This window comes from Terrapene carolina, unplaced genomic scaffold (assembly GCF_002925995.2).
Source record: "Terrapene carolina triunguis isolate 2854851 unplaced genomic scaffold, T_m_triunguis-2.0 Scaffold210, whole genome shotgun sequence".
Taxonomy (NCBI): Eukaryota; Metazoa; Chordata; order Testudines; family Emydidae; genus Terrapene; species Terrapene triunguis.
The window spans coordinates 42,209,659-42,236,087 of record NW_020664561.1 but is presented as its reverse complement, the minus strand read 5'-3'; the positions used below and the strand labels follow the sequence as shown (position 1 = coordinate 42,236,087).

The 26,429-nt window shown below is 36.1% G+C and overlaps 1 protein-coding gene across 9 annotated transcripts in view; it reads left to right on the top strand.

The window, feature by feature from the left end:
• The window catches only part of LOC112103319 (adhesion G protein-coupled receptor L2), a 185,969-nt gene that overhangs the window by 99,810 nt on the left and 59,730 nt on the right, over positions 1-26,429 (top strand). For all 9 annotated transcript variants that reach the window (XM_029912337.1, XM_029912331.1, XM_029912330.1 and 6 more), the window contains exons 3-4: positions 342-555; positions 25,255-25,364. In XM_029912337.1, the coding sequence (XP_029768197.1) occupies positions 342-555; positions 25,255-25,364 (324 nt within the window). The remainder of the gene's footprint in view (positions 1-341; positions 556-25,254; positions 25,365-26,429) is intronic.

Genomic DNA, 26,429 nt, shown 5'->3' with positions numbered 1-26,429 from the left:
GTTTCTTCACTCTGTGATTTTCTCTTATGCCTGGCAATACCTCATTACTGTATTTATCTCTGCTTCTAAAAGGGAGACCCTGGACCAATTCAATATGAATTTAGATCTTTGGAAAACATTCAGGAATTTTTAAAGATATTTTGCAATTAGGCTAATATGATTACAATGCCAAAAGCTATGTTCTGTGAACATGATAAAAAACGTCTGTAATGGCTTGTGTTACTTTCCTCTCCTTGAGCATGGGATAGAAAGTGTAACATCCATGCATACGCCAGAAAGTGTTTTCCTTTTGTCAGTTTTTTCTCATTGTTTTAATTTGATTCCTAATTTTTTTTTTTAAGGTTTCAGCCGAGCAGCACTACCATTTGGTTTAGTTAGGAGAGAACTGTCTTGCGAGGGCTACTCCATTGACCTTCGGTGTCCAGGAAGTGATGTCATTATGATAGAGAGTGCTAATTATGGACGGACAGATGACAAGATTTGTGATGCCGACCCTTTCCAAATGGAAAACACAGAATGCTTCCTCCCAGATGCCTACAAAATTATGACACAAAGGTAAAAATGCATTTACTGTTTTCCAAAAGTGTACCACACAATTAATTTACGCATTGTATATGTACTGATTTGCATTTTGTCTCAATTAAAATATCCGTATCATTTTTATCTAGTAATATTACAAAGAAATTGAAGCTAGCTACCAGCAAATCTTTCTGAGTTCCTTTTATAGTCTCTGTGACAAAAGTGAGAAAGCAGGCAGGTGATTGCAAGGAGAATGAAACATTTCACGTCTTTGAAGTGTCACTGTATCCTCGTCTTTCAGGAGGTCAAACTGCACTCAAAAAGTATTCAAATGGCTGCTGCACATTTAAGCAGTTTCTAAATGCCCATGCTAAGTTAAATGCTTGCTATCAATACGATCAATAACTGACCCCCTGCTCACCTACAAAACATATCAAACTAAAAAAACTGTACAGACAGGTCAGTTCTTTGGAAAGGCGGTAGATATTGTCCTCTTAGAGGACGAAACTGCTTTCTGACTGTCTTGCTCAGCAGGTATTGCTATCACTCCAGCGTTCAGCAAGTCGCCCTGTTAGTTTCAGGGTATGAGACATAGCACCAATAAAAGGGACTTACTGTACAAAAGCATCACAGAGACTGCATCTGCACTGAAGATTTACAGAAATTCTCCTGTCACGGCCTAATAAATACTTGTGTAGATCAGCCAGCGCTAACAATTGTGGAAGCTCTAGTGTAGATTGGTCATGGGCATTTTTACCATCCTATCATCATCAGAGATTGGATAGAGACCATCTGAAAAAACTCCCTTGTAAGTGCTCAGATGATATCTACATATGATTAGCTTTGTCCATTTTTGTTATAAAATACAAAAAATCATGTCTTTTCAAATAGTCTCATTTTAACAGACAAATGAGTAGATATTGGTCAAGATTGATATGATTTCCCCCTCTTCAAAAAAACCCACCCCTCATTATTCTCGGGGGGGGTGGGGGAGAAGAGGGGGCCTAGAAAAAGGTGGAGAGAACCATAAAGATTTATGAAGTCAAGTGCATGGTATTTCTTTTATGCTTTATTTCTTTAATTATATTTTCTTATACTATAAAAAGGCATGTTTTCTGTAAGTAAAGCTAAAAACAATAATTGAGTCTCCAGTCTACTATTGTCTTATTACTCTTTATCTTCCCTTCTATACCAGTACACTTTCACCAATTTATTTTGTATTTCAGTACCTAGCCTATTATGAAGTTTTTCCACAGTTTTATTTCCACGCTTTTCAACCATTTTGATGTTATTAATTGTAACAACAGCCTTCATAGACCTAGAATTAGGGTAGAAATCTGGATCTTCAATTTTAAATGCTAGAAGGGTATTAAGGAATTTGAGATTATGTTTCACCTGATGGCTTTTGTATTTGTGGTCAGTACTGGAAGGACTCCAAAGCTAATCCTGGCCAAGTTAATGGAAAGGTTCCAGAACTTCTCTGAATCAGTTTGAATTGTCTTTTTGTGGTTCTAGTTCATTGTTGTTAAATAGATCAAGACAGATTTCCACTGAGACTGCAGCAGCAGTGTCATCAGCCTGAGCGTCATCTGTCAAGTCCCTTCGAAACCACTTTCAGTTGCTTTGTAAGTGTAGTGCTTCTCTGTAGAGTTCCTTGTTGTGTAAATTACATGTTGTGTTTTGATCAAAGTCTTCTTTATGCTCAGCACATGTTTCAGGATTGTGGCAGTTGGATGCAAATATAAACACGCAATCTTCCTGAGAGTTCCACCAGAGTGTCATTGGGAAGCTGGGACATCAGTTTTTTCGTCAGTGTGCATCAAGCTTATGGTGGTTGCAGAAGTATTTTTGAATTTTCATGATCTGCAGAACTGGGCTAGGTGTTACTTTATATCTCAACTGGAAAAAATCGTGTGCTGCATATGTCAGAGGTTTAGGTTGTTTGCATCTGAGAAGTTTTAAACTTTCAATTTTTTAAAATTCTCTTTTGTTATCTAAGCAAATGGCCAAGACCATGTGTCACACTTTTTTTCTACTTTCTTGGCTGAAATTTCTAGAATTTTTGACTTTAATGTTCTGTGGTTTTCTTTTTCAGACACAGAATCAATGACATTTAGTAGGAATGCACTTTCCCTCTGTCTTCCAATATTTTCTTAACATTGCTCAATTTGTGCTATATAAAAAGAAGGTTGCAACTTTCTTATCAAGTATTTCAAGTCTTTATCTTTCATTTGTTTATAATAGCATAACCAGTGATTGATCTTAGTTATTTTGGAGGGTGAATGGATGCTGGTCCTGAATAAAATGTATTTTGAAGGGGTGTTGTATGTCTTGAAACAGGCACTTGTTTTTATCGCAGCTGTATTTCAATGACAACAGTGGTATAGAGGATCATCAGACTCACTAGTGTACTGCTGTCTTACCTCAGCAGAAAAAAAGCTTAATTCATTTGTACACTTGCTCATGAAGAAACCATTTTTTTGTGCTTTTTGAGATGAGCACTAATCCTTTCCATCTCACTACTTAACAGCTCCTGACAATGTTTTCTTTTTACTTCAGAAGAATGATCTATTTCCATTATTACTTCAGTCCATTCAGTTACTTTCTGCTGCCTTCAATTTTTTGGCAAACTAAATCATATAAATTCATAGAATGATGTTTGGTAATTACTAAATGCTAGCCATGTGTTTGCAGTATTACTCCGCAGCTTTAGCATTTACTACAAATCTAAGAAACAACCTAGTGAAAACTTAAGATTGAAAAATAAGATGAGCTAACCAATTTAGTATAGAATTGTGATATCAGAAGCCATGTCCACTTTCTAGAAGCTTGTAGATTCTGGCAAACTAAATCTCTCTTAACATTGAGAGATCCACCATCTGCTTCAGCATCCAATGTTAGTTGATACTACCCACTGGACATGGTCATCTCTTTACACTTACTTGTTTCTTTTCTTCTTTACGTTTCTTGATAGTTCTTAATTTTCTCATTTTTTTCCTAATAGGCCCATCTTAGAACATTGATGTTCTTCAACACTTTGCTTTTAACTTCAAGTATTTTTTATTCACTGATTGAAATTAGATCCAGTGACTCTAGTATAAAATCTTTCACCTATATGTTATGGTAGAACCTCAGAGTTACAAATACCTTGGGAACCGAGGTTGTTCATGATTCTGAAATGTTCATAACCCTGAACAAAATGTTATGGTTATTCATTCAAAAGTTTACAACTGAACATTGATTTCATACAGCTTTGAAACTTCACTTCACAAAAGAAAAATGCTGCTTTTAGACATCTTAATTTAGATGAAACAAGCACAGAAACAGTTTCCTTACCTTGTCCATTTTTAAAAAACTTCTCTTCATTTTTTTAGTAGTTTACACTTAACGCAATATTTGCCTTTTTTGGGGGGTGGGGTTGGGGGGAGGAGGGTCTCTGCTTCTGCCTGAGTGCATACTTACAGTTCCAAATGAGGTTTGTGGCTGACCAGTCAGTTCAGTATGTTCATGTAAACAGAAGTTCAAAATATTAACTTAAAAAAGGAAGGGAAAACCTGGCAGCGCTTCCATCCCCCCCATGCTCTCAGCCCTACATCCACAAAACCCTATGGGGTTGTGGGGTGGGGTGTGGAGGTGTGGTAGGAACTGTATTTCCCACAACTCTAGATTTGGTCAATTTCATATAGTTATGTGTTAGCTGTTTGTTATTCCTTTTTTTTTTTTTTTTTTTTGGTAATGTAACATTATTTCTAAAATATGTGTTAATGAATGAGCAGTATAACTGCCTAGCAGTAGTTCCAAGCCATGTGGGATTTTTATGTGTAAAAACAATCTGGATGAGTTGATACTTATTAACTACACAAGCCTCCCCTAGGGAGAAATTTACTATTTTTCCCATACTTTTTTCTTTACATTTTAAAAAAAATGAAATAAGGTTAGACACATAAGGAGCCTGAGGACAAGAACTTCCTTGCTTGTGAAGTGTCCTGTGCGCAGCTGTAGCCAGTAACTCTTGTGAGACTTTGAAGTTGACATGACTAGCTAATATTGTTCTTTGTAGACAAATTGGTGGCTTGAAAATTAACTTTAAAAAAAAATTCCACTTAGAAGCCAGTTTTAGAAGAATTAAGATGGTTTGCCTGAGTTATTTTCAAACTGCCTGTTCACCTATGAAGACTTTCTGCCTGCAGTGTCAACTTCAAAGCCTCGCTTTACAGATACTGAGGAACTGCAGATGATCACTACCAATTTCTGTTGAGGCAGGCACTGAAGATTTTATGGCTTCTCCTGCTTGCTTTGTTTTCAGTTTTTATAAATTTAAATAATAACATTTGAATGTTATTTGGCTTATTATAGAATGTCTAATTTTAAAACATATATATATATATATGTTTTAAAATTAGACATTCTATAATAAGCCAAATAACATTCAAATGTGTGTGGTTGTTAGGAGAGCCACATTTTTCTGGATGCTGGGGGCACTTTCTTTCCAAGTATGGATAGAATACAACAAAATACGCCTTTTATGTTTGGTAATTCTTTCTGGATGATATTAGACAGTTGAAGTGAATTATCCAACTTATATTTTAAAACAGAATTCCTAGAAGATGATACATACAAGCACTAAGCAAAACCCTGATGAATATTAATAACAGAGATTTGTGTGGTGCCAATATAATACAAGTGGTTCACTTTCTTTTGGCATGTATATTCCAAGAACCACATGGCTTTCTTTAAAATTTTGGATCATCAAGGAGGTAAAATTTCTGCATTGGTGAGTGATTAGAAGAAAGCTGCCAGTCAGGATCTCTGGGTTCCATGCCCATCTCTACAACTGACTTGATCTAAGTCATTTAACCATTTTGTGACCTGGTAGAACTAATATGAAATGAAACTAATGGGCTTAAAAGAAAATTTGTCATATGACTCTGGATCACACAGAACTGATAGTTCGTTTAGAAAGGCAAAAACAACAAAATTTGAGTGCCTGAAAAGTGTTAATGGACAGCAAAAGTAGCTTTCTAAATCAAATGCAGTGCCCTTAACAATAAAGGCTATAACATTTTTATTCTACAAGCAGCTGCCTGGATCTTTGAAGATGAGATCTGGTCTGTATCCTGCCACGAAGAACAGTTTCAAATAGGCCTTTGAAAGAAGGAAAAATTAAAAATGATCAGAAAACTGTACAAACTTTGCAACTTGTGAATGCACCAAATGAAAGGATATTTATCACACAGTCGTAATAGCCTGTCCATTTTTTAAAAAGTGTTTATAGAAAAGATATCCAGATTATTTTTGAACTGCAACCAAAAAGTGACCGTTTCCTTTGTTAATAATATTGGACTTTCTGGGCCAGACTCTCATTTACACTAAGACCCCCATACACCACTCTGGCAATGTAAATGGGCCTTTAAGTAAATGCCATTTAAACCCACCTACGGTTCCTTTATACTGCCAGAGTGGTGTAAACGGACATTAGCATTAATAAACCAAATTGACACAGATTCTTATCTTTATAATGATTCAGAAAAGTATGCAATCCAAAAAAAAAAAGAAAAGAAAAAGTCAGGCAGGTATCACCCTTAGCTAAAAGTGATCTTTTCACTCTTAAAAGCACGTGCGAACACATACACATATACAACAATTAGCCCACATTAGAATACCTTTGTAAATGAAAGAAGTTCAGGTAAAATTATTTTTCTTAAAATAATGTTTCAGTGAGTGTACTAATAAATGCATATGTGACTCACTTGCAAATGTGTTTTGGGAAACTAACACAAAATAAATTAAGGGCATGCCTACACAGCCCCCCAGTTCACACAGCAAGGGTGTGAGTTGAAGTGCGCACTGGCATTCTGCAAAGTAACTCACGCCTCATGGATGCTGCTGGCACAAACTAAAAGGAATCTAGTAAAGTTCATGTTCTCTAAGTCTTCTTTCAAATATGACTATGTTAATGTGAACTGGGTACCTTTTAGTTCACGCCAGTAGCAACCCCACAGGAGAGTTACTATGCAGCATGTTAGTGCGTGCTGCGATTCACACCCCCGTAGTCTGAACTTAGAGGCTGTGTAGACATAGCCAGAGAGTGTTCTTTTTAAAAGAGTGGATTCTAGCATTTAACTAAATAATTGTCACAAGAGAGAGCTAGTTTCCTTACTCTGAAAAAAATATTGATTGTATCCTCAGAAGAGTTCCACAGAAGGTAGGGAAATTGTGGAAATATCACTTAAAAGATGTAGTTTTTATAAGAGGAAGGGGGAATGAGCCCAAGAGCCATCCCTCTCCCTCTCTCTCCATACAACCTTTGGAAGCCCTGCCTACAAGTAAGTGGCTGTACTGTTGTGGTGAAGAGGGTCTGGATGGAGTGAGAGAAAGCCAGATGAAAAGCCACTGATGCTGAGGAGCCAGCGAGTGGTGCAGATTCTATGCCTCCATGCAGATGCCCTGGTCCTCCAGGGGTATACGGATATCTGTGGGGAAATCCTTAAATAAGGACAAATTGTAGGAAACTTTGAGTTGAAACTTCCTGAGCTTTGTGCCCCTTACACCGTTTTTCTCCTCATGAGTGCTAGATTACTGTGATTGTATTTTGTTTGTTTAACAGCACTGAAATTTGTTTTAGAAAAATGCACAAAGATTCCCATGGGTTTGTTTTCCAGAAGACAGATAAGAAGAGTAGATGTACATAAGGTACAGGTCAAATTAGGGACCTTCCCCTCTTTCAGAAATCCTTCTTTATAAAATGTTACTACAGAAAAGTAGGAGAATAGGGCACACAAAAGCTGAACTAAAGGAAGAAATTCTTTAATACAATTATTGCTTTATCTTCCTTCATGCATATTACTCTTCCGCTGCAGGATAGCACACAACTTCAATCACCATATCCACCATGACAACAGAGTGACGTTCCCGTTTACAGTCCTGGCACCTTGCATTCCTTCCATGCTGTAATACTTTAACCTCTTGTGTCCATCATTCACCTTCCATAAGACTCAGCTGCACTCCAGCCAAAGTTCTATAGAAGAGCAATTTACTTGATTTGTTCCCTTGACCTTTCTATTTTTGGGATAGGAGGAAGGTCACTTAAACTTCCTAGATCCTTGATTTGAGAGTTGCCCCTCTTCCTTTTTCCCTAAGCCCTGCAAATATGATGGAAAATGGACACTCATTTGCTGGGGAAAGAGAGAGCAGGAAAGAGAGGAGATGTTCAATCTTTTCCTAGCAATGCAATGATTTTTTACATTCCACGTATCAATGTGTGTGATATATCATTGAAAGAAAAAATGAAATACCCTTCCACTCAGAATACACATCCTGCAAGTGCTACATATGTTCCTTGCTTGTCAGGCCTACAAAAGAAACAGTGGCATATCAGATTATCTCCTTTCAAGTGAAAACAAGCCAGGTTCTTTCTAATTGAAATGAAGTAAATCTTTCCCTGGACTCCAGTCTTGGATGGAGGGAGTGTCAATCGCCAATCCCTGCTGATTAATCTCATCAGAATGAAACACTTTAACTTCTTAAGCCCTGTCTGCACCAGTGGAACGCAAAACTGGTTTCAGAACTGGGTTGGCATATTGCATGCTCTGCCAGAATAAACCATTTTAGAGCATCTCAACCTAACTCCCTCTGACAGGTCTCAGACTTGATTCAGTGACCGGGTGTAGCCTGGCTTTAGGACTACATTCCTTAATGTAGTTTTAAACTATTATAATGGCCAACACTTCCTAGTCAACTCCTCATCTCTAGAAGGTGTGTTGTTGAGTATGAAGCACCTCTCTTTTGGGGGTCTGTCAGGCATAGACAAGGGCTCATCAGACCCCTGCTGCTGTTTGTGCTTTTATATGACTACAGTAGCTATTCCTTTTATGGATGAGGGTTGCCTTTGTTAAAGATATTCAGTAGTGAAACGTGTCTCATAGTATGATGTAACCTGCATTTTTCTATTTCTGTTCCCTGGATAGTTTGGATATTTGCTCTCCTTTTTATATCCAAAAAGTAGTAATATTGATATCAGATATCAATTTGGATGACTACTGCCCTGAATGCACGTGCATCAATGCTGCCATAGTAAATGACCGAATGTAAAATATAAGGTCCTTATTTTGCTTTGGCATGTCATTGATGCCCAGTACCAGATTGCTGATATCTTCTTCACAACTTCTTCTTTAGCATACACGTTTATTAAAGCCATCCAATCCCTTTTAGACTGCTATTAAAAAACTCCTCACATAAAAGAAGACATACAGTCATAAGTCCTGATGCTGCAAACAGTCACCCACGTGAGTATATTTATTCAAGTGGATGTTAAAGGGCTCCTCATACTTAAATTGGGCTTCTGACCATAGCCAATGCTGTGTGTCTCTGTAGATTTTGCTTCTGTGTATGAGGCTTGATACTGAATTATGACTCAAGTATAAGGAAAAAAACAGAAACCATACAGTGACCCAAGTGCAAATCTCTTTTTTATGAATTAAGATGTTCATTATAGAGTGGTATAGCACTGAATATTTATGAGTCACACCAAAATCTTTAGTCCACTGAACATGCTGCGTTATTAGAGGGAAAAGCAGTCATGTCCATGGGATGATAAAAAACCTTACTTGACAGTGTTCATTTTTGCTACCATTAATTTTAAATTAAAAATTGGTAAGCTTGGTTTATTCATTTAAAAAAAGAACAATATTTATATAGATGTAATGGTTCGATCATTCTCTCACAGTATCTTTTAACAGTCTGGATACAAAAAGCCTCACTTTATTAAGTCTGAAAAACAGTCGGGTGAAGTGAGACAACTATCAGTGCAAGTTTATTCACTTTTTGTGTTCTGTGGTTGTTTTCTGCAGTATGTGATTTGTAGATTGATCTCTGGCATTGTAATTATCTTAAGAAATGGACAGTCTGCAAAAGAAAGAACTTTTCCTAAACTTATTAAAATAGGCTACCTATTTGGAAAACTTCAATAAGAATGAATTTGACTTAAAATTAAATTGGGATACATTATTAAGCTGCTTATAGATGTTTTATTTTGTAATTTGGGATCTTTAAGCTGTTTTTATTTCCTTTGTCACTAACAAAAATTGTGATCAAATTCTTTTCTTGTATCACTGTATGTTTTTATTTGATTGGTGTATATGTGTTTTGGGGCATATTTTTTCATCACTCTGTGCAGTATATTCATTTGCAGTATTGTATGCACACATTATGTGAGAAGTATGTTTCAGATTCGATCACTTTATTACAGATTTAGGGTCCCATCCAGCATTCCATTAGTGAGTTCACTAATGTATGTAAAATCTCTTATGTAGATTGTATCGCTTACTATACATATTGTTATGATTAAGTTATTTAGCCACTTTATTTGGTGGATTAATGACAGTGAGAACTTGGCTGAGACAACATTTGTTTTACCCTCAGTGCATTGAATTTTTAGCTTTCCGTTCATTATTTTAGATAATTTGTATACTTTCTGTTCACTTGGTGACTTTCTGGTCCTGAGATAGTCTCATTGATAATTTATGTTCTGAGATATTTAATATATAAAAAGAACATGTTTATAAATAGCTAAGACAATTTTGGGGTCATAAAATATCACTATAAGAGTATAAGACCATTATTTTTATATTTCCATAAACAGTTTGGTTAGATTCACTATAGTACTAGTCAAAACAGCTAAATTATCTGATAAGTTGATTTAGGACTTTTATACATGTGTTCATATAGACATTTATCTCAACATTTGCTGAGGCGACCTTTATTAAGCTATGATGACTGCTGAATATGAAATGTAACCAAGGTTTTTTTTATTCAAATATAATTTAAATATTCATCAAAGAGGAGTTATGCTCGAAACTGACAGAGACTATTAACATCAAAAAATATAATTAACTGCACTGGGTATCAAGAAGCAGAGTTAGCCAAATAGCCGAGAGGTCTAATTGCTCTAGAGCTTGAGAAGCAATGGTTTTATTTTATACTGTTGCTGAAGAATTAATAGTAATGTGGTTTCCTATGTGAAGCAATTAAAAGGCCTGTTAAGATTCATTGCTCTATAGGAAATCTGTTGAATATCACTTTGTAAACAGGATTGACATGTTTAAAAAAAAAAAAGTGCATGAAGATGAGTATTGATAGGGCGAGTGTAGATCTTAAATTAACAGAGATTAGTGTGAATTGAAAAATATGTTTAAGTAGAATTATGAGAACTTTTTAGTGTTATGAAAGTAGTGCTGGCAATGACATAATCTAAAAAGCTTTCAGTGTTAATAATGCAATTATTTATTGCTATAGAATTTAGAAGAATTATTACAGTAAGAGAATTTAGCTGGGGAGAAGAAGAAAAGAAAGAAAAACAAGGATTTAGAAGTTAAAAAGTGGCCACAGAGTAATGTAGAAATGTACGCATTTCACATTCTGGAAGTTTACTTCTTCCACAGAGCTTAAAGAGCGCACTGATCTTTGTATCTCAATTAAGCTTTTTAGTTGAATGCAATAAGAAAATATCTTTTATTGAATCCCATAGATCTTGCATTTGCCCAAGCTATACTCTTAAATTGGACAGACATTCTGATGGCATTTTGACATTAATGAGGTTACTGAACTGAAAAAGTTTAAGGGCCAAAGATATGAGCATCAGTATGATGTTACAGAATTAATTTCTTTCTTTCTTTCTTTTTAAATAATGAAGTTGCAACTAATTACTTAATAAATTGACCATGATTACTGAAAGACATAGTAATTCCAGTCTTTATCCTTTTTTTATGTAGACCAATAATACGCCTTCTCCCCCCCCCCAGCCCCCAAAATCTGGACCCACAAATTAAAGGGGAGCCACAAAGCGTTCTTTTATGAAATGTAATAACCTTGAATATACTAAATGTGTATATATAAATATATATTATTACATTTACAATAAAATCTTACTTTTTAGGGTGTTTGTAGTCTTAAAAAAGATTAAAAATATCTCAATGCTAAAACAAAACTAAAAATCCTAACTAGAACTTCAGTTTCATATAAAGATTTGCTGCCTGTGTCATACATTATTTAACATGCTCACCCTGTTTAGATCAGTGACATAAGAGTGCGTGCTAGTTTCTCAGAAGAGTACTGTCTTTGCCGCATCACAGCACACTGCCTTGTACTCCCAGACTTGCACATGGTGTTAGCAGATATTTAAAGCACTTCAACCTAACATTTTATAGGTCATGATGAACTGAGCCTATAAAACAAGTTACTGCTATGAAGTTAATGCAGTCTTAGAGTGTAGCATAGACTGAATATTTTACTCAGTACTCATGTAATATTTTTAGTTTGCTTGGGAAACATCAATGGGGTGGGGGATTCTTATCTCATATAAATTTGCAGTGTCAAATCTGTTTCATAACACAACTATGGTACAGAATCCTGCACTTCAAATTTACTATCTGGAGTCATATATTTTTTCAAGTTTGTCACGAAAGTATGGCAGTTATACCTACAATTTTGATTTCTTAATACATACATAGTCTCTAAAAACCTTAAAAGATGAATTGCGGATTTTAAAAAAAGCATTTTTTGAACAAATGTAGGGGATATTATAATCTCAGACCTTTGCTACATGCAACAAGAACCTGGCGTCCCCGCCCAGACTCTTTTAGCTTAAACATCTTGCAGTGAGAGACCTTAATATTTATTAAAAACATATAATATCTCATCTGGCAAGATATGTACTTTTTCCTTGTGCAAAAGCTTCCATATTAAATTATTAGTGGCAGTCTGTGCAATTAAGATCCTTTAACCTTACCGTTCATTACTTCCAGTATAATGTTCTCTTTCTCACTTTTAGCTGAAGGGACAGTGATTTTGAAAATGTATTTAATCTAAGCATTTTATCAGCACTGTGAAACTATTGTTTCAGCATAAATCAAACTGTGCTTCCTAACCCCGGGATTTGTAGGAGACCATGTTTCTGTTTAACAACAAGCCATTTTGGACTCAATTATTTTCTAATTTAAAAGTAACAATAACCAGTTCTCTACCCATCATCTTTCTGATGTTAACTTCATTTCTTATATACAGTGAACTCAGCTGTACTATTATGCTTCCAAAGCTGTAGGTGTTTTCTTATCTAGAATGTAGCAGCACAGATATTGCCTTCAGTGTATTATTCTAGTGCCAGCATCACAGATGGGCATGAAAACCATCATTTACTTTGTATATTTAGCTTTCTTAGATAATTTCACTGCCTTTGTGACAGATATAGCAAAAGGACACCTCCTGGAGTCGCATTTAAAAAAGAGCACTTTGGGTAATATGCTGTAGACAGAATACGTATGAGTTAGTGTTCAGTTATCATGAATGCCATCAGCAATGCCTTGTTGCTTTCTTATCAGCCACTTCCTGCTGTCAGCCCAATGCTAATTTCAATAGAAAAGGATTTGCATTAAATGTAATGCAGTATTATATATAGCTAACATGGGGGTTTTAATTGTGCAAACACATGAGACTCCTGCAGTGGTAGGTAGTTTGATAAAAGGATTAGATTATAAATATTTCTGTCACAATTAAAGATTAGCTCCAAGTTGATAGAGATGAGCTAGAGAATTTTTTCATACATTTCTTACGCAGGTGAGCCTGCTTGATTTTGTATGTAAAAACCACAAGACACCCATTTCTGCAAATGTAAAAGCAAGCAAAGAAACAAAAATCCACCCTACTTCATCGAGTTAAGACTGGGCACACTAGGATTCAGAAAAAAATAGTTTAAACAAGTACTTTAATCTAAACTGCAAATCAAAAAAGAGGGGAAAAAAGTAGCACTGTACTTCTTGAGTTAGAAGAGTGGGAAGATACCTTTGCTGAGGAAGTCTTGTACCTGGGAGCCTTGTGAGCTTTCCAGATGATAATTAGATCCAGACATCACTGTGGATAATGAATAACTGTGCTTTTGTGACAGGCTTTCCGTTGAATAAAAGAAAGTACTTGTAGTAAGGACTTTGAGATACATTTTAATGAAAATGACACCACTGTTATTGAGTTGATTGAAGACCCTACAAGAGACAGCACTTCTGTCTCAAGTTTTAAACCATATTCGGAAAAGAAATCAGCAGATGAAATCAAAAGGCTCTAATTTTGTTTTTAGTCATCAGTTCAACATATATTCCTATAAAGCCCAGACTGAAACATGAAGAAATGGTTTAAAAAAGGACTGTGCGATGTTGCTGTCAGATTGTAGTCTGAGTACCTTTCAAAAAATAAAATAAAAGGAAGTGATGAAATTAGTTATCTTTGGGCCTAAGATTTCAACTCTTGTTATGTATTTTGCCTCTGGAGGTCTGTTCAGCTGCACACCTGAATCACTGCCATAACCCTGCGGAATCAGCAGATACCTACTGATGGCACAGTGCCTTTGTTGATGAAAATCATAACCAAAAAGGGGTGTTCTCCAGGGCAGGTTTACTAAAAACAATTTATTCTTTTTCACCCTGTAAAACTCATCTTACATGCAGGTTCTTTTGCATTATTACAAACTCTAATCCTCTGAGTGGGTAATTAACGGACCAGAAAAGCCATTTGTGGAAAGGAAGAGACATAAGGGTGAAAAATATTTCTCCACTGAATGATCTTTAAGGAGTAAATAATTACAAGAGCGAGAGGTTTGGGATGACCAACCTAAATCTGAGTATAATTAGGAGGAACACAGTCTGGAAATTGAAGCACTTGGCATGTGCAACAATTCTTATATCATAAGACTAATTAAATATTTAAAAGCGAAAATACTCGCACTATTTGAAGAAAAATAACCTGCTACAAAAGGGTCGCTAACTTTGCAGATAATTAGCAAGGGTTATGGGGGGAAGAATATCACAGATTGGCTCCAAGGTTCCTTTGCAAGGTCATATCTTATTATGCTGTATCTTTTATATGTTCTGGTAACAAGTTTCTTGCTAATTTAATCTAACTAGGGCATCCCATAGCGATTTCCCATTTCCCTTGTTAAAAATGTGATCATTTCTCTATGTGCAAACTGCAGTAGGTGAACATTTTATACATAATTGCTCCTAATTGATACAGGTCAAATATATTTTTTAATTATTCAAGAGGAAGTTTTGAAATTACGAACACAATATTGATGTTTAAAGATCAGTTAGGTTTTTTTTAATTTTGGAATTATGCTTTTCTCTCCACTGTATAGTGAGACCTGGTGACCCGGTAAATTCAACCTGGTCTCAGTGGCCTGCTCTGTACATAAATAAGGCTTACTGTCTTACTAAAACTACCCTACATTTATGTTGAGTGTGCAGTTCTACAAATGAGAGTTGTGCTAGATTAATAAGACCCTGAGTCAAACCTAATTTGCATTAAACTGACGCAAAGGTCCAGTCAAATTGTAAGGAATTATCAAAGTGCCTGAAGTATCAGAAGTTGTATTGACAAATAGCCATTGTAACTTTAAAATTGCTTATATGAATAATAAAGGGGGATTTGAGGGGCAATTTTAAGATGCATTCAAGATCTGTATAAGTTAACTTGTAGAATAAATCTATGCATACTTTCATAATTTATGGTACAATATATATTACTCAGAGAATCACATTAAAGTGAGTAGGAAGCAGTCTTAAGTTGTAAAACTTTTAACTACATTATGAAAATGGTAAATGCCAGCCCATGGATAAAAAAGAATTACAGGGTTGCAGAAATGAGCATAAAATAATTTTTACTATCATCCGGTGCTTTTTATCTTTGTGTGTTCATTACAGTACTAAGCATGAGAGGGAGAAATTGGGGTTAGTTTCCCCCCCCCTACACTTTTTGTATTTTGTACTATAGTGTTGTATGTTAGAAATTAACATTAGAATGTAATTTGACTACATTAGCATCAAATCCTCTTCTGAAACCTGCATAGCTTCCAAAAGACAATGCCTGCAACTAAAACGGTGCCGGTTTTTGTGAGAATCCTGGTAAGCATTAGTCTGAATATCTGCATATGCTCGCCCAAGTAGAGGTTTTACTCTAAAAAAACTGGCTTACTTGCCCCATTAACCAGAGGAAAAGAGTTGGAAAAAAAGACGGGGAGAAAAATTATCCAGTACCTGTGGGGAAGGACAAATGAGGATAATCTGTGTCACTTACTCAAATACTTTGATAATACTTAGCTTACATAGCTAGATAAGCACACCTGTGTGTTATTTACTCCTTTTCAGTGGTGAAATGGTTTACTTGAGTGCTTTGTACAGAGCACCCCACAGCGTCTGTTAACCAGGGTCTGCTTATGCTTAGGTTTGTCCTTTACCAAACTTACACTGCCATTCTCCCTATGCTGTGCCCTCACTTGCAACAAATAAAGTAAAATAAACATGTATGTGTTTTTATTCCAGCTTCCCCACCCCAGCCAGAAATGCAGCGGAAATCCTATTTAGTACGTAGCTGATTTCTTCTTCATGCTGTCACACTTCCCTTTTTTTGTTTGCATGCACAGCTAGAATTCATTGCAAGAATTTAGCCCAGGAAAATAAGAGAGATGGTCTACTTAAGATCATTCTTCGTCTGAGGACTAGAGACGATTTTCTTTTATATTAGATTTATAAGTAACACCTAAAATTACTATACGTGAAAGATATTAAAGAAAAAGGAATTATTTTATTTTGTGTTCTTTCTATACCTGACTACACTTTGTGTATAATTAGTTTCACTGTATCTCCTGTATAGAGCATAGCCAGTTAGATCATCAATGTCCCCTGTTTTAATAGGTCTTTTCCACAACAATAAGGGAGAGAGAAACATTTTTTAAAAATAGGAAAATGTGTTTGTAAAACCACAAAATCGGCAGAGAAACTAGGGACAGATGAAATACCTGAAAATCCTTTTAACTCATGTTTTAATTGGCTTGATATCAAGTTTATGGTGTTCCTGTAGTACTGGCATTCACGTCAATAAACAAAGCACTAAAATAGGAATGAATTGTGGCAAGAGTAATCTATCTGATAAATTATCTGTGAATAATTAAGAATAGTTTAAAGTTTCCCCTTTCTAACATTTGGCTGCTTTGAATTTTGAAAACATGAATACTAAAAGCAGCTAGATCAACACATTAAAAATTGTTAAAAGTGTGAGGTTGAAATCAGGAAAAATGAGGCTTACTTCAGCATACAAATCTAATATGCATCTATTGATATTGAATCAGAGGAGATAATCCTATGAAGGAGATTGTGGGAGATACACTTTTTCTTGTAATTTAACAAATTTGAATGTTTATCCTTCAAAGCAATTATTAAATCTTAACGGTTTTAATCCTGAGAATCCTACAAGATTACAATGCAATAGGCAGCAGATATTACTTATGAATTATGACTTCATATTTATGTGACAAATGGGAACGTTACTATGGAACATCTCCTTTTGCCATATTAATTACACAGCATTTAGCTTCCTAATGTTATGTTGACTTAGTAATTAGTAAGACTCAACAAATCATCAATATTATATTTTTCTCAACCCAGTAGTGTCAGAATTGTGGATAGTAATCAACTGTCTCAAAAAAAAAAAAATAACATTGAAAAAATGTATTCTTTCAAAATGTTTTTTTCATTCGGACCGGCCAAGGAGTGATGTAAATTTTGAGACCAGCAATGTGAGTCTGCAAACCAATTTCTGGGCTGCCTTAATAATGGTTTAAGAGTCAGAAAGATCTCTAACATTTAAGCAAATTGCTAAGGGCCAAATTCTGTTCTCATATGTGCACATCCATCTCCCATTTTTCTTCTGATTGTTAAAACCAACATCAAAGCAGGTCGATTTCTGGTTTCCCTTTGAGCTGAGTAAAGTGGGTGCTATTTTCCTTTAAAGGAATAATCTTAGGGGTTACTATCTTGCAAACGAAGGAGTCCTATACACAGTAGTAAGAAAATTGCCAGTGAGGCATACTTTACTTTTAAAAAGCCAGGTATGCAGTCGCATATCAGTCTGTCAGAGGGTTGTGCTTTGCAGGCAGGGGGAGATGTTCACCCTCTCTGCATGTGTTGACTGTTGTATTGTTACTATTTCTATAGCAACATTGATGTTGCAACAATGACTGCCGCACACCTCTTCAAACCTGAGCTCAACGGCCAAAGCTAATATTGGTTCTTTAGGGCTTTCTTTCTTGACAATTTTTCTTTTGGGATTAGGATAAGCTCAGTTTACCAACTGTTTAGGTATCATATCTAGCATGTAGTAAAGTATTAGTCATAGCATGTAGTAAAGTATATGTATTTTTAAAACGTTGGATCCCAGGAATATAATGTTCTTGCTACTTTGTGTTGTCTATGTAACTTTCTAAGACTAAATTAGAAAAAAACTAGCACTTAAATTGTGCTTGATATCTTCAGAGATATGCATCCGAAGAAGTGGGTTGTAGCCCACGAAAGCTTATGCTCTAATAAATTTGTTAGTCTCTAAGGTGCCACAAGTACTCCTGTTATTTTTTCAGAGATGTTTGGCAGTCCTGCAAAGACTTATCTTCCTCCATAACTTTACTCACCGAGAGTCGTCCCAGTGACTGCATATAGAGCCTTGACTGCAATGGGACTTCTTCTAGTGTGTAAAGTTAATCATGTGCATAAGTTTTTGCAGGATCAGTGCTTTAATTAATTTCTGTTATCCCCACATCCCTGACAACTTATTTAAATTGATATTCCCATTTTACAGCTGAGGATACTAAAGCAGTGTGGATAAGTGACCTGTTGAAGACACAAAAGCAGTCGTTGTCAGAGCTGGAATTAGAATTTGGAAGTTGCTGACTTGAGTCAGATTCTCAAAGTATTAGTCCATGCCTCTTCCCATGTAAAGTAATGCTAATGCTTATATTTGAATTTGAATTTTTTCAAAAACATTGTGTACATACGTGTAATTTACATATTAATATTGGGAAAGTTAGCACGGCCATTGTGCATGTGAAAATGCAAGTGCATCGGATACCTCAATTGCAGGCCCATCAGGAGTATCTCTAAAGTTAGGCTCTGGGTCTGCAGTATTTTTTCTATTTAAAAGGATGTTGTTGCACTGCAACATGTGGGATATATATCTGCTTTGGCCATAACACATCCATCAGCCCCATCCAGTCTTCATTACCTGAGGCACAAGGGGTGGGGAAATGAGCAGGAACAGCATGAGAAGCAGCTACTCACTCAACTCAACTCAGTCTGCTTTCATCCCTCAAGTGGATGAAAACAGGCTGCTGTAGGCAGTATGCAGGACCATATTACCATGCAAGATAGAGCCCTATAAAGTATTTAATCAATTTGTCATCAGAGCAAGGCACAAAGAAATCTGATTTTCAGTTTCAAAAACATTTTAAAAATAGTTTTATTCCTTTATCTGTTTGTCAATTAACTGTTTTGTATGCTTGTGTCTTCTGTGTACTGATGATGACTGCTCAGTATTACATATTTACTTCATGAAAAGTTGTATTCACAAAAATATCCAGAATTAAGAATACATGGACAAAAATATTCTGATAACCTTAGAGTTTTGACCTGAACTTTTGTCCTCTTTGACATGCCATTGATTTTTTTATGGTACATTATTATACTTGTTAGATTATATGCTCAAAACACAAAGCTTTAGAAAGAGAAGTTAATAAATGGGAATTATTTCCTATATCCGCTAAAAGGAACCGTATAGATTATATTTAAATACGACCTCCCCTTATTCAAGCTGTGTGAGCCATCTAATGTTAAAGTCATGCCAGTGTATAACTTTCCAAATTTCAGTACTACTTCAGTTTTCCAGTTCTGCCATGATATACCGCGCTTTTCATTTTAATGCTGGAGTATTTGTTCAAGTCCGCAGATTTTGCATTTTTAATCTTCCTTAGAACAGTGGTGAATAATGGCCCCTGGCAGGAGATAATGAAATTTTCTTAATTTATATTTTCAAGCAGAAGCCTCAATTGAAAATGGCATTCTATGGCCTGGAGACATAGCTCTAGTGCATGTTTCAGGGGAACTGTAATAATAATGCAATGCCAACAGTGACGGGGAATGATAGGACAGTGAAGAAGTAATTTAAGGAAGAAAAGAGAATGTACGAAAGCTTTATTGTAGCATATCTAATGATCTGCTGAAGATTCCCAATGGCTTTTGGAGCATGACAGAAGAAACTAATGTTATCTTGCCAAAACAGAAGCCCCTGCTTAATCAGCAGAATAAGACTATTGATTAAAACACCTCACACAATACATTACACGAGGAATCTCATCTCCATACTTTGCACTTGGTAAAGTATAATAATGAGCATAAGATAATCAAAAGAAGAGCAGAAGCAATTTGTTGGGAATTGTACAAGTCAAGATTAGAGTTTAAATGCAAACAAATTAGCATGGAAAGTACGGCTGTCTTTAAAGCTGAACACATGAAGGTAACATATAGTACAGGGAGAGATTTGTGGTGGGTAAAAATACTTGCTGCAGCCATACTGCTACTTGTTTCATTTACCATTTTCTCTCACTTTCATCTGATGTGTGAAGGGGCCATTCCTACATTTGTACAATCATCCTCCTGAGGTGAATAGAGTTCAACATTGTTCTGTAACTGTTAATTTAACTCTGTGTTTGATTTCAGATTACCATAAGTGACATCTCTGCATTATGAAAATTTAACCTTTTCATTCATACTAAAATGATAGCGAAAAGGCAGTGGTAGAGTACACAATTACACCTTAACATTATATTCCAGCAGGCTAGCGTACTACTTACATTTCCTCCTGGAAAATTCTTGCCTTTGTTAACATAACAGGCTAGGTAGTCATTCCTTCAGCACTGCAGTTAATCTCTGCTTAACTAGGGTTTCTAATTTAATTCATATACCAGTCTTTACAAATCAGTTATCACTGCATTTATATAAAGTCTTGCACAAATCAGGTTTATTTGCTTTTAAGTGACAAATTCATTGTATCATACGTCTTTGTAAATATTGTGGGTGCCTTAAATGTTACTGTTAATCCTTAATTATTTAGAGTGACAGTCTCTGGAGGCTAAAATTAATTTTTCTTGGTAATTATTAATATTTTATATACATTTTTATGTTGAAAATTTAAAAGGGTGTTATTCCTGTTCACTGGAAGAAACCTGAAATGTTCAGGAAGGAGTGGGATTCATTAAAAGTGTTTTTCTTTTAAATGCTTTTCTCAGCAAACTAGAAAATAATTAGAGCGCCATCCTTAATTCCTGATATAACATCTTACTTATTCTTGTACAAGTTAATAAAATGAAATAATAAAATAACAGTGAACTCCAGCTCCCTAGGAAGTCAGTGGAAGTTGCAGGTGAGTCATGCAGCCTAGGAATCAGACTCTTAAGAGTCTTAAGGATGCGTAGTATCTCCCCTCTTTGTTCTCATTGTGGTGTATTTAACAAAGATTAAAAAAGCGGGAACTGCGTACAAAAGTGGTGGTTAGCAGAAATTAGTCTTTGTGCTCAGATGATGCTACACTGAGGGCTTGTCTAAACTTATAGTGCTGCAGCGGCAGCACTGAGTGATGATGCTACCTAAGCTGATGGGAGAACTTCTCCCATCGGTGTAGATCCTTCACCTCCTCGAGAGGTGGTAGCTGTGTTGAAGGAAGAATCCCTCCTGTCAACATAGCATTGGGGGTTAGGTCCATATAACTGTCACTCAGAGGTTTGGAAAATTCATATAAGTTGATAGTGTAGACCAAGAGGGGGGGAAGGATAGCTCAGTGGTTTGAGCATTGGCCTGCTAAACCCAGGATTGTGAGTTCAATCCTTGAGGGAGCCACTTAGGGATCTGGGGCAAAATCAGTACTTGGTCCTGCTAGTGAAGGCAGGGGGCTGGACTTAATGACCTTTCAGGGTCTCTTCCAGTTCTATGAGATAGGTATATCTCCATATTAAAAAAAAAAATTTTTTTCAGACTGTCTAGGCCTGTTAATTTTTAAGGGACCTTCCAATATAAAGTCCTAATGTGTTTTTAAAAATTAAAATTTTGGGATATATAAAAAATCAGAATTCTCAAATGAGCATCTGAAAAATATGTAAGGGAACTATAAATGTAGGTGGACACAGAACACTCAAGTACTCCCACATTCCAGGAAACTATACAAATTTAATGACTTGCCTATAGCTAGAACAATTTTAAAATAGATTTGGATAGATGGACCAAGCTAACATTATACTGGTTAGAAAAGACGACATCGGTTACAATGAATGTACTTCAAGTTAATTATTAATGACACTTCTTCTCTAATGGTGTCTAATACATTTTTACCAATTGGCAGTACCTTTATTTCCATATTTATTTGAGGTTGGAAAACCCTGTGAGCTAGCAGCTTTCACAATAGGGTTTCTCTGTCTCAACAGGATGGCAGGTGAAGGAGAAGAGAGCAAGACAGAGAGACTTTGTTGCACAGCTTCTAATAGTGTAATAGAATTTGGCTGTGTATCACACACTCGATTCTCATGGCATCTCAAAATGATGAAGTAGTAATTAGAGTGGTGACTATGTACGTTTGGTATTCCTTTTTCTACTTCCCCAGTCCCTCACACAATGCATAAGAGAACAGGAAGGCCCTAATTTGGAGAGTGCATGGAGGGCCAAAGGCACTTACACTGTGTGTTCTCCAGCATTGATTCATAAGAGTATATTTCCTCTCAGTAGCTCTCTATACAGAGCCTCAGCAATGTGTGGCTCAGCAACCAACAGGGATTGGGTATGAGTTGGGATAAGCCACACTTTGTAACTTGTTCTCCACACAATGTACGTTGTAGTTTGTGAAAGATATTGCATTGCATTGCCCCTTTGAGCAGCTGTAGCTAGTGCTCTGTGGTTTTCACTCAGAGAATCAGGATGCATATTGGACGGGCAGGCAGCCTTCAATAGCATGGCAGGTGTGTGGGGGAGGGGAGGGAGGGCAGCACAAAAACAACAGGGGGTCTCCACATAGCTCCGTGAGGTGTTCTCATGGTTCAACAGACCATGCAAGAAATCCTGGCCATCCCCCAATCCTGTGCACAACCACCAGCTTCCTGGTATTCAGAGGAAAATGTACTTGTCTACTACTTCAAAAGCCACACTAGTGAAGTTAGTAGAGTCCTGGCTTCTGGGTTTACTTGGCCAGGAAAAAAGATGGCTCACTGTGACACACACAGTTCTGCACTACCATTTGAATGGTATAGTCCTCAAATAAGAAAAGTACGTTCCCATGATTTCTTAAGTTATACTTGCTTTACCAATTTAGAGATATTATGAATTAAAGAACAGAATGATCTCACACCTGTTTGTAGTGGATAGCTGTGGAAAAGCATTGACACAAGATGGATTACCTTAACTTGCGACCTCGTATTCAGGAGTGTGGGAACTCATAGTAATAGAGAAGTTGATATACAGCTGGAGTCAAAGGCTAGACTATTATTTTAAGTTCTGGCTTTCTGGCAACAAAATGGCAAATGAAATTTAATGTGGATAAATGTAAAGTAATGCACATTGGAAAAAATAACATACAATATGATCAGGAGTACTTGTGGCACCTTAGAGACTAACAAATTTATTAGAGCATAAGCTTTCGTGGGCTACAACCCACTTCTTCGGATGCATATAGAGTGAAACATATATTGAGGAGAAATATATACACATGTGTATATATGTGTGTATATATATCTCCTCAATATATGTTTCACTCTATATGCATCCGAAGAAGTGGGTTGTAGCCCACGAAAGCTTATGCTCTAATAAATTTGTTAGTCTCTAAGGTGCCACAAGTACTCCTGTTCTTTTTGCGGATACAGACTAACACGGCTGCTACTCTGATACCATATGATGGGGGCTAATTTAGCAACAACTAGTCAGGAAAGAGATCTTGGAGTCATCGTAGATAGTTCTCTGAAGACGTCCATGCAGTGTACAGCGACAGTCAAAAAAGCAAACAGGATGTTAGGAATCATTCAAAAAGGGATAGAGAATAAGCCGGAGAATATCTTATTGTCTTTATATAAATCCACGGTACGCTCACATCTTGAATACTGCATACAAATGTGGTCTCCTTATCTCAAAAAAAGATATACTGACATTAGAAAAGGTTCAGAGAAGGGCAACTAAAATGATTAGGGGTTTGGAACGGGTCCCATATGAGGAGATATTAAAGAGGCTAGGACTTTTCAGCTTGGAAAAGAGGAGACTAAGGGGGGATATGATAGAGGTATATAAAATCATGAGTGGTATGGAGAAAGTGAATAAGGAAAAGTTATTTTCTTGTTCCCATAATATAAGAACTAGAGGCCACTAAATGAAATTAATGGGCAGCAGGTTTAAAACAAAAGGAAGTTCTGCTTCACACAGTGCACAGTCAACGTGTGGAACTCCTTGCCTGATGAGGTTGTGAAGGCTAGGGCTATAACAGGGTTTAAAAGAGAACTAGATAAATTCATGGAGGTTAAGTCCATTAATGGCTATTAGCCAGGATGGGTAAGGAATGGTGTCCCTAGCCTCTGTTTGTCAGAAGGTGGAGATGGATGGCAGAAGAGAGATCACTTGATCATTACCTGTTAGGTTCACTCCCTCTGGGGCACCTGGCATTGGCCACTGTCGGTAGACAGAATACTGGGCTAGATGGTCCTTTGGTCTGACCCAGTATGGCTTTTCTTATGTTCTTTATTCAGTTTGCTAACAAACAAAACTCACCCATGAGAAGATGAGCCAAGCTCTTTTCTTTTTAGACACCAAACTATCTGACCTTTTACTTTCCTGTTTCTTTTCATAGGACACTTAAGAAAATAAAGAAAAACACCTTAAGTTTTGCATAGTTCTGGTGAAGCTATCTGATGATGTTGCCTTTCAAATGCCAACCTAATATCTCTTCTATATTTTTAAAACTGAACAACAGTCTAAAACAGTTGCCAGTTTTAACCATTACTATTTTTTGTACAAAATAATGTAAAAAGCAGTTGTTCCTGTCTACCACGAAAGCTTTTGTGCAAAGTTCTATCAAATGGCACAATTCAGTAGGTTTCTAAAGTGATCTGTTAACTGTTTTAATAAAGAGCTTTTTTTTTCCTTCTTGGAGGTTATTTCAGTTTAAACAACTCTCTGATGATTCAGCAGTTTTAACTGTTATTTTAAAAGATCCTTATCAGGTCATTCTTTGAAGTGACTTCTACTTCCTATAATCCAACAGAGAAATAGCCATGTTTGCAATGGGAAGTTTAGTAATACATTGATTGTTCATTAAACTTTCATAAGTGTGAAAGTTCATGTTCTTGATCTGTAGTAACCCCTCAAAACAAAATCACAGCTCTCTTTTGGTACAGAAAACAAACATTCAGCAGCATGTAGATGTCTAAAGAGCAAGGGAATTGGTTCTGGCATAAGCAAAGCCACGTCAAAACTATTCATATTGATTACTTCATGTTATTTTAATATGCAAACGTCTCACATCAAAACAATGCTCCCTATTGATTTATTACATGCTTTATTGAGTATCAGTATGGAGCCAATGGGGTAGTTACCTCAATCAAAGGGGTGGAGTTAATATTTGGAGTAACATTGACTCCCAGATCTAAGGGTATGAAGCTTGAACTGAAATATTATCTTGAATCTTTATTTAAGGATGTTAACTGATCTAATATTAATTATTTCTGTTTCCTTATTGATTGGATTGCCCAAGTTTGAAAGGAGTCTGCTCTGTATTACACTATTTTAGTATAAACTTGCAAACTAAAATCTCATTTTAAATTAATTAGCTTACTTCTTGTTCCACTTACAGGTGCAACAACCGAACACAGTGTATAGTAGTTACTGGGTCAGATGTGTTTCCTGACCCTTGTCCTGGAACGTACAAATATCTTGAAGTTCAGTATGAATGTGTTCCTTACAGTAAGTACAAACTTTTTTTGTTCTTGTTCACTTCCTCCAGCCTTCACACTTAATGCTGGAGCACTATTACATGCAAAAGAAGCATATGTTTATGGCCTACAGAACCATTATGCATGCAGAGCACTTACAGACTAGGGCCTCCAATTAGCTTCACGAAGTGTGGAAGGAAGCCTAGTGTGATGCTGGCCAAGTGTCTGTCTGTGTTCTTAAGTGTTTGGCTTTTAAGGCTACTGTTTTTCAAGAAACAAACTTGAATTAGCTATTCAGTAGGCTAGATAGAAATTTGTTCTTTTGCCCAGTACCAGTTGCTGACAAATTGGTTTGGCTCACAGTTTTCTAAAGAAGGAATTGACTTCAATTTTAATCATTATCAACTTGAAAGGCTACCTGCTGTGTGGTTACTTTGGGTGTATGACAGAACCCACTACAGAGGTATCGGAGGCAAGTGTCTCAGTTATTATTAAATTTTGAAAGAAAGCTTTGTGCTTTCAGGTTCAGGAGCACATTCACAAGTGCACATGAATTCAGAATTAATAATTTATCATTAAATTGATAAAATATCACTTAGTATCACATAGGAAAAAGAAATAGACATTCATCTTTAACATAAATAAAACAATTTGTTTTATGACTGGAAATAATCTTTCAAAAAGAATATTTTAAAATTTAATACTCAGAATGAAAAATCAGTAGTCCGTGGCACTACAGCAGTTTTGCATAATGTCCTTTCTAATGCCAGAATTCAGTAGTATTTAAAATTATAATGAAAATTGTTTTTTTAAACTGAAGAGTGTTTAAGTTTTTAAAGGTTCTACTAATTCAACACTTCCAACTGTTTTCATTTCCTCTTAAGGTCACTTTTTGGAGTGACTTCTCCCTCTTCCTTTAATCAAGCAGAGAAATGGCCATGCTTACAGTGTGAAGTTTAGCAATACAGTGATTGATCCATAAATTGTTCCAGTTGTTAAGGTTAATGTTCTTGATTTCAAACCAAAACTTTCATTTGGACAGGAAACAAAGCTTGTCTCAGATGCAAAAAACTCTCAAGTAGCAGAAGATACACAT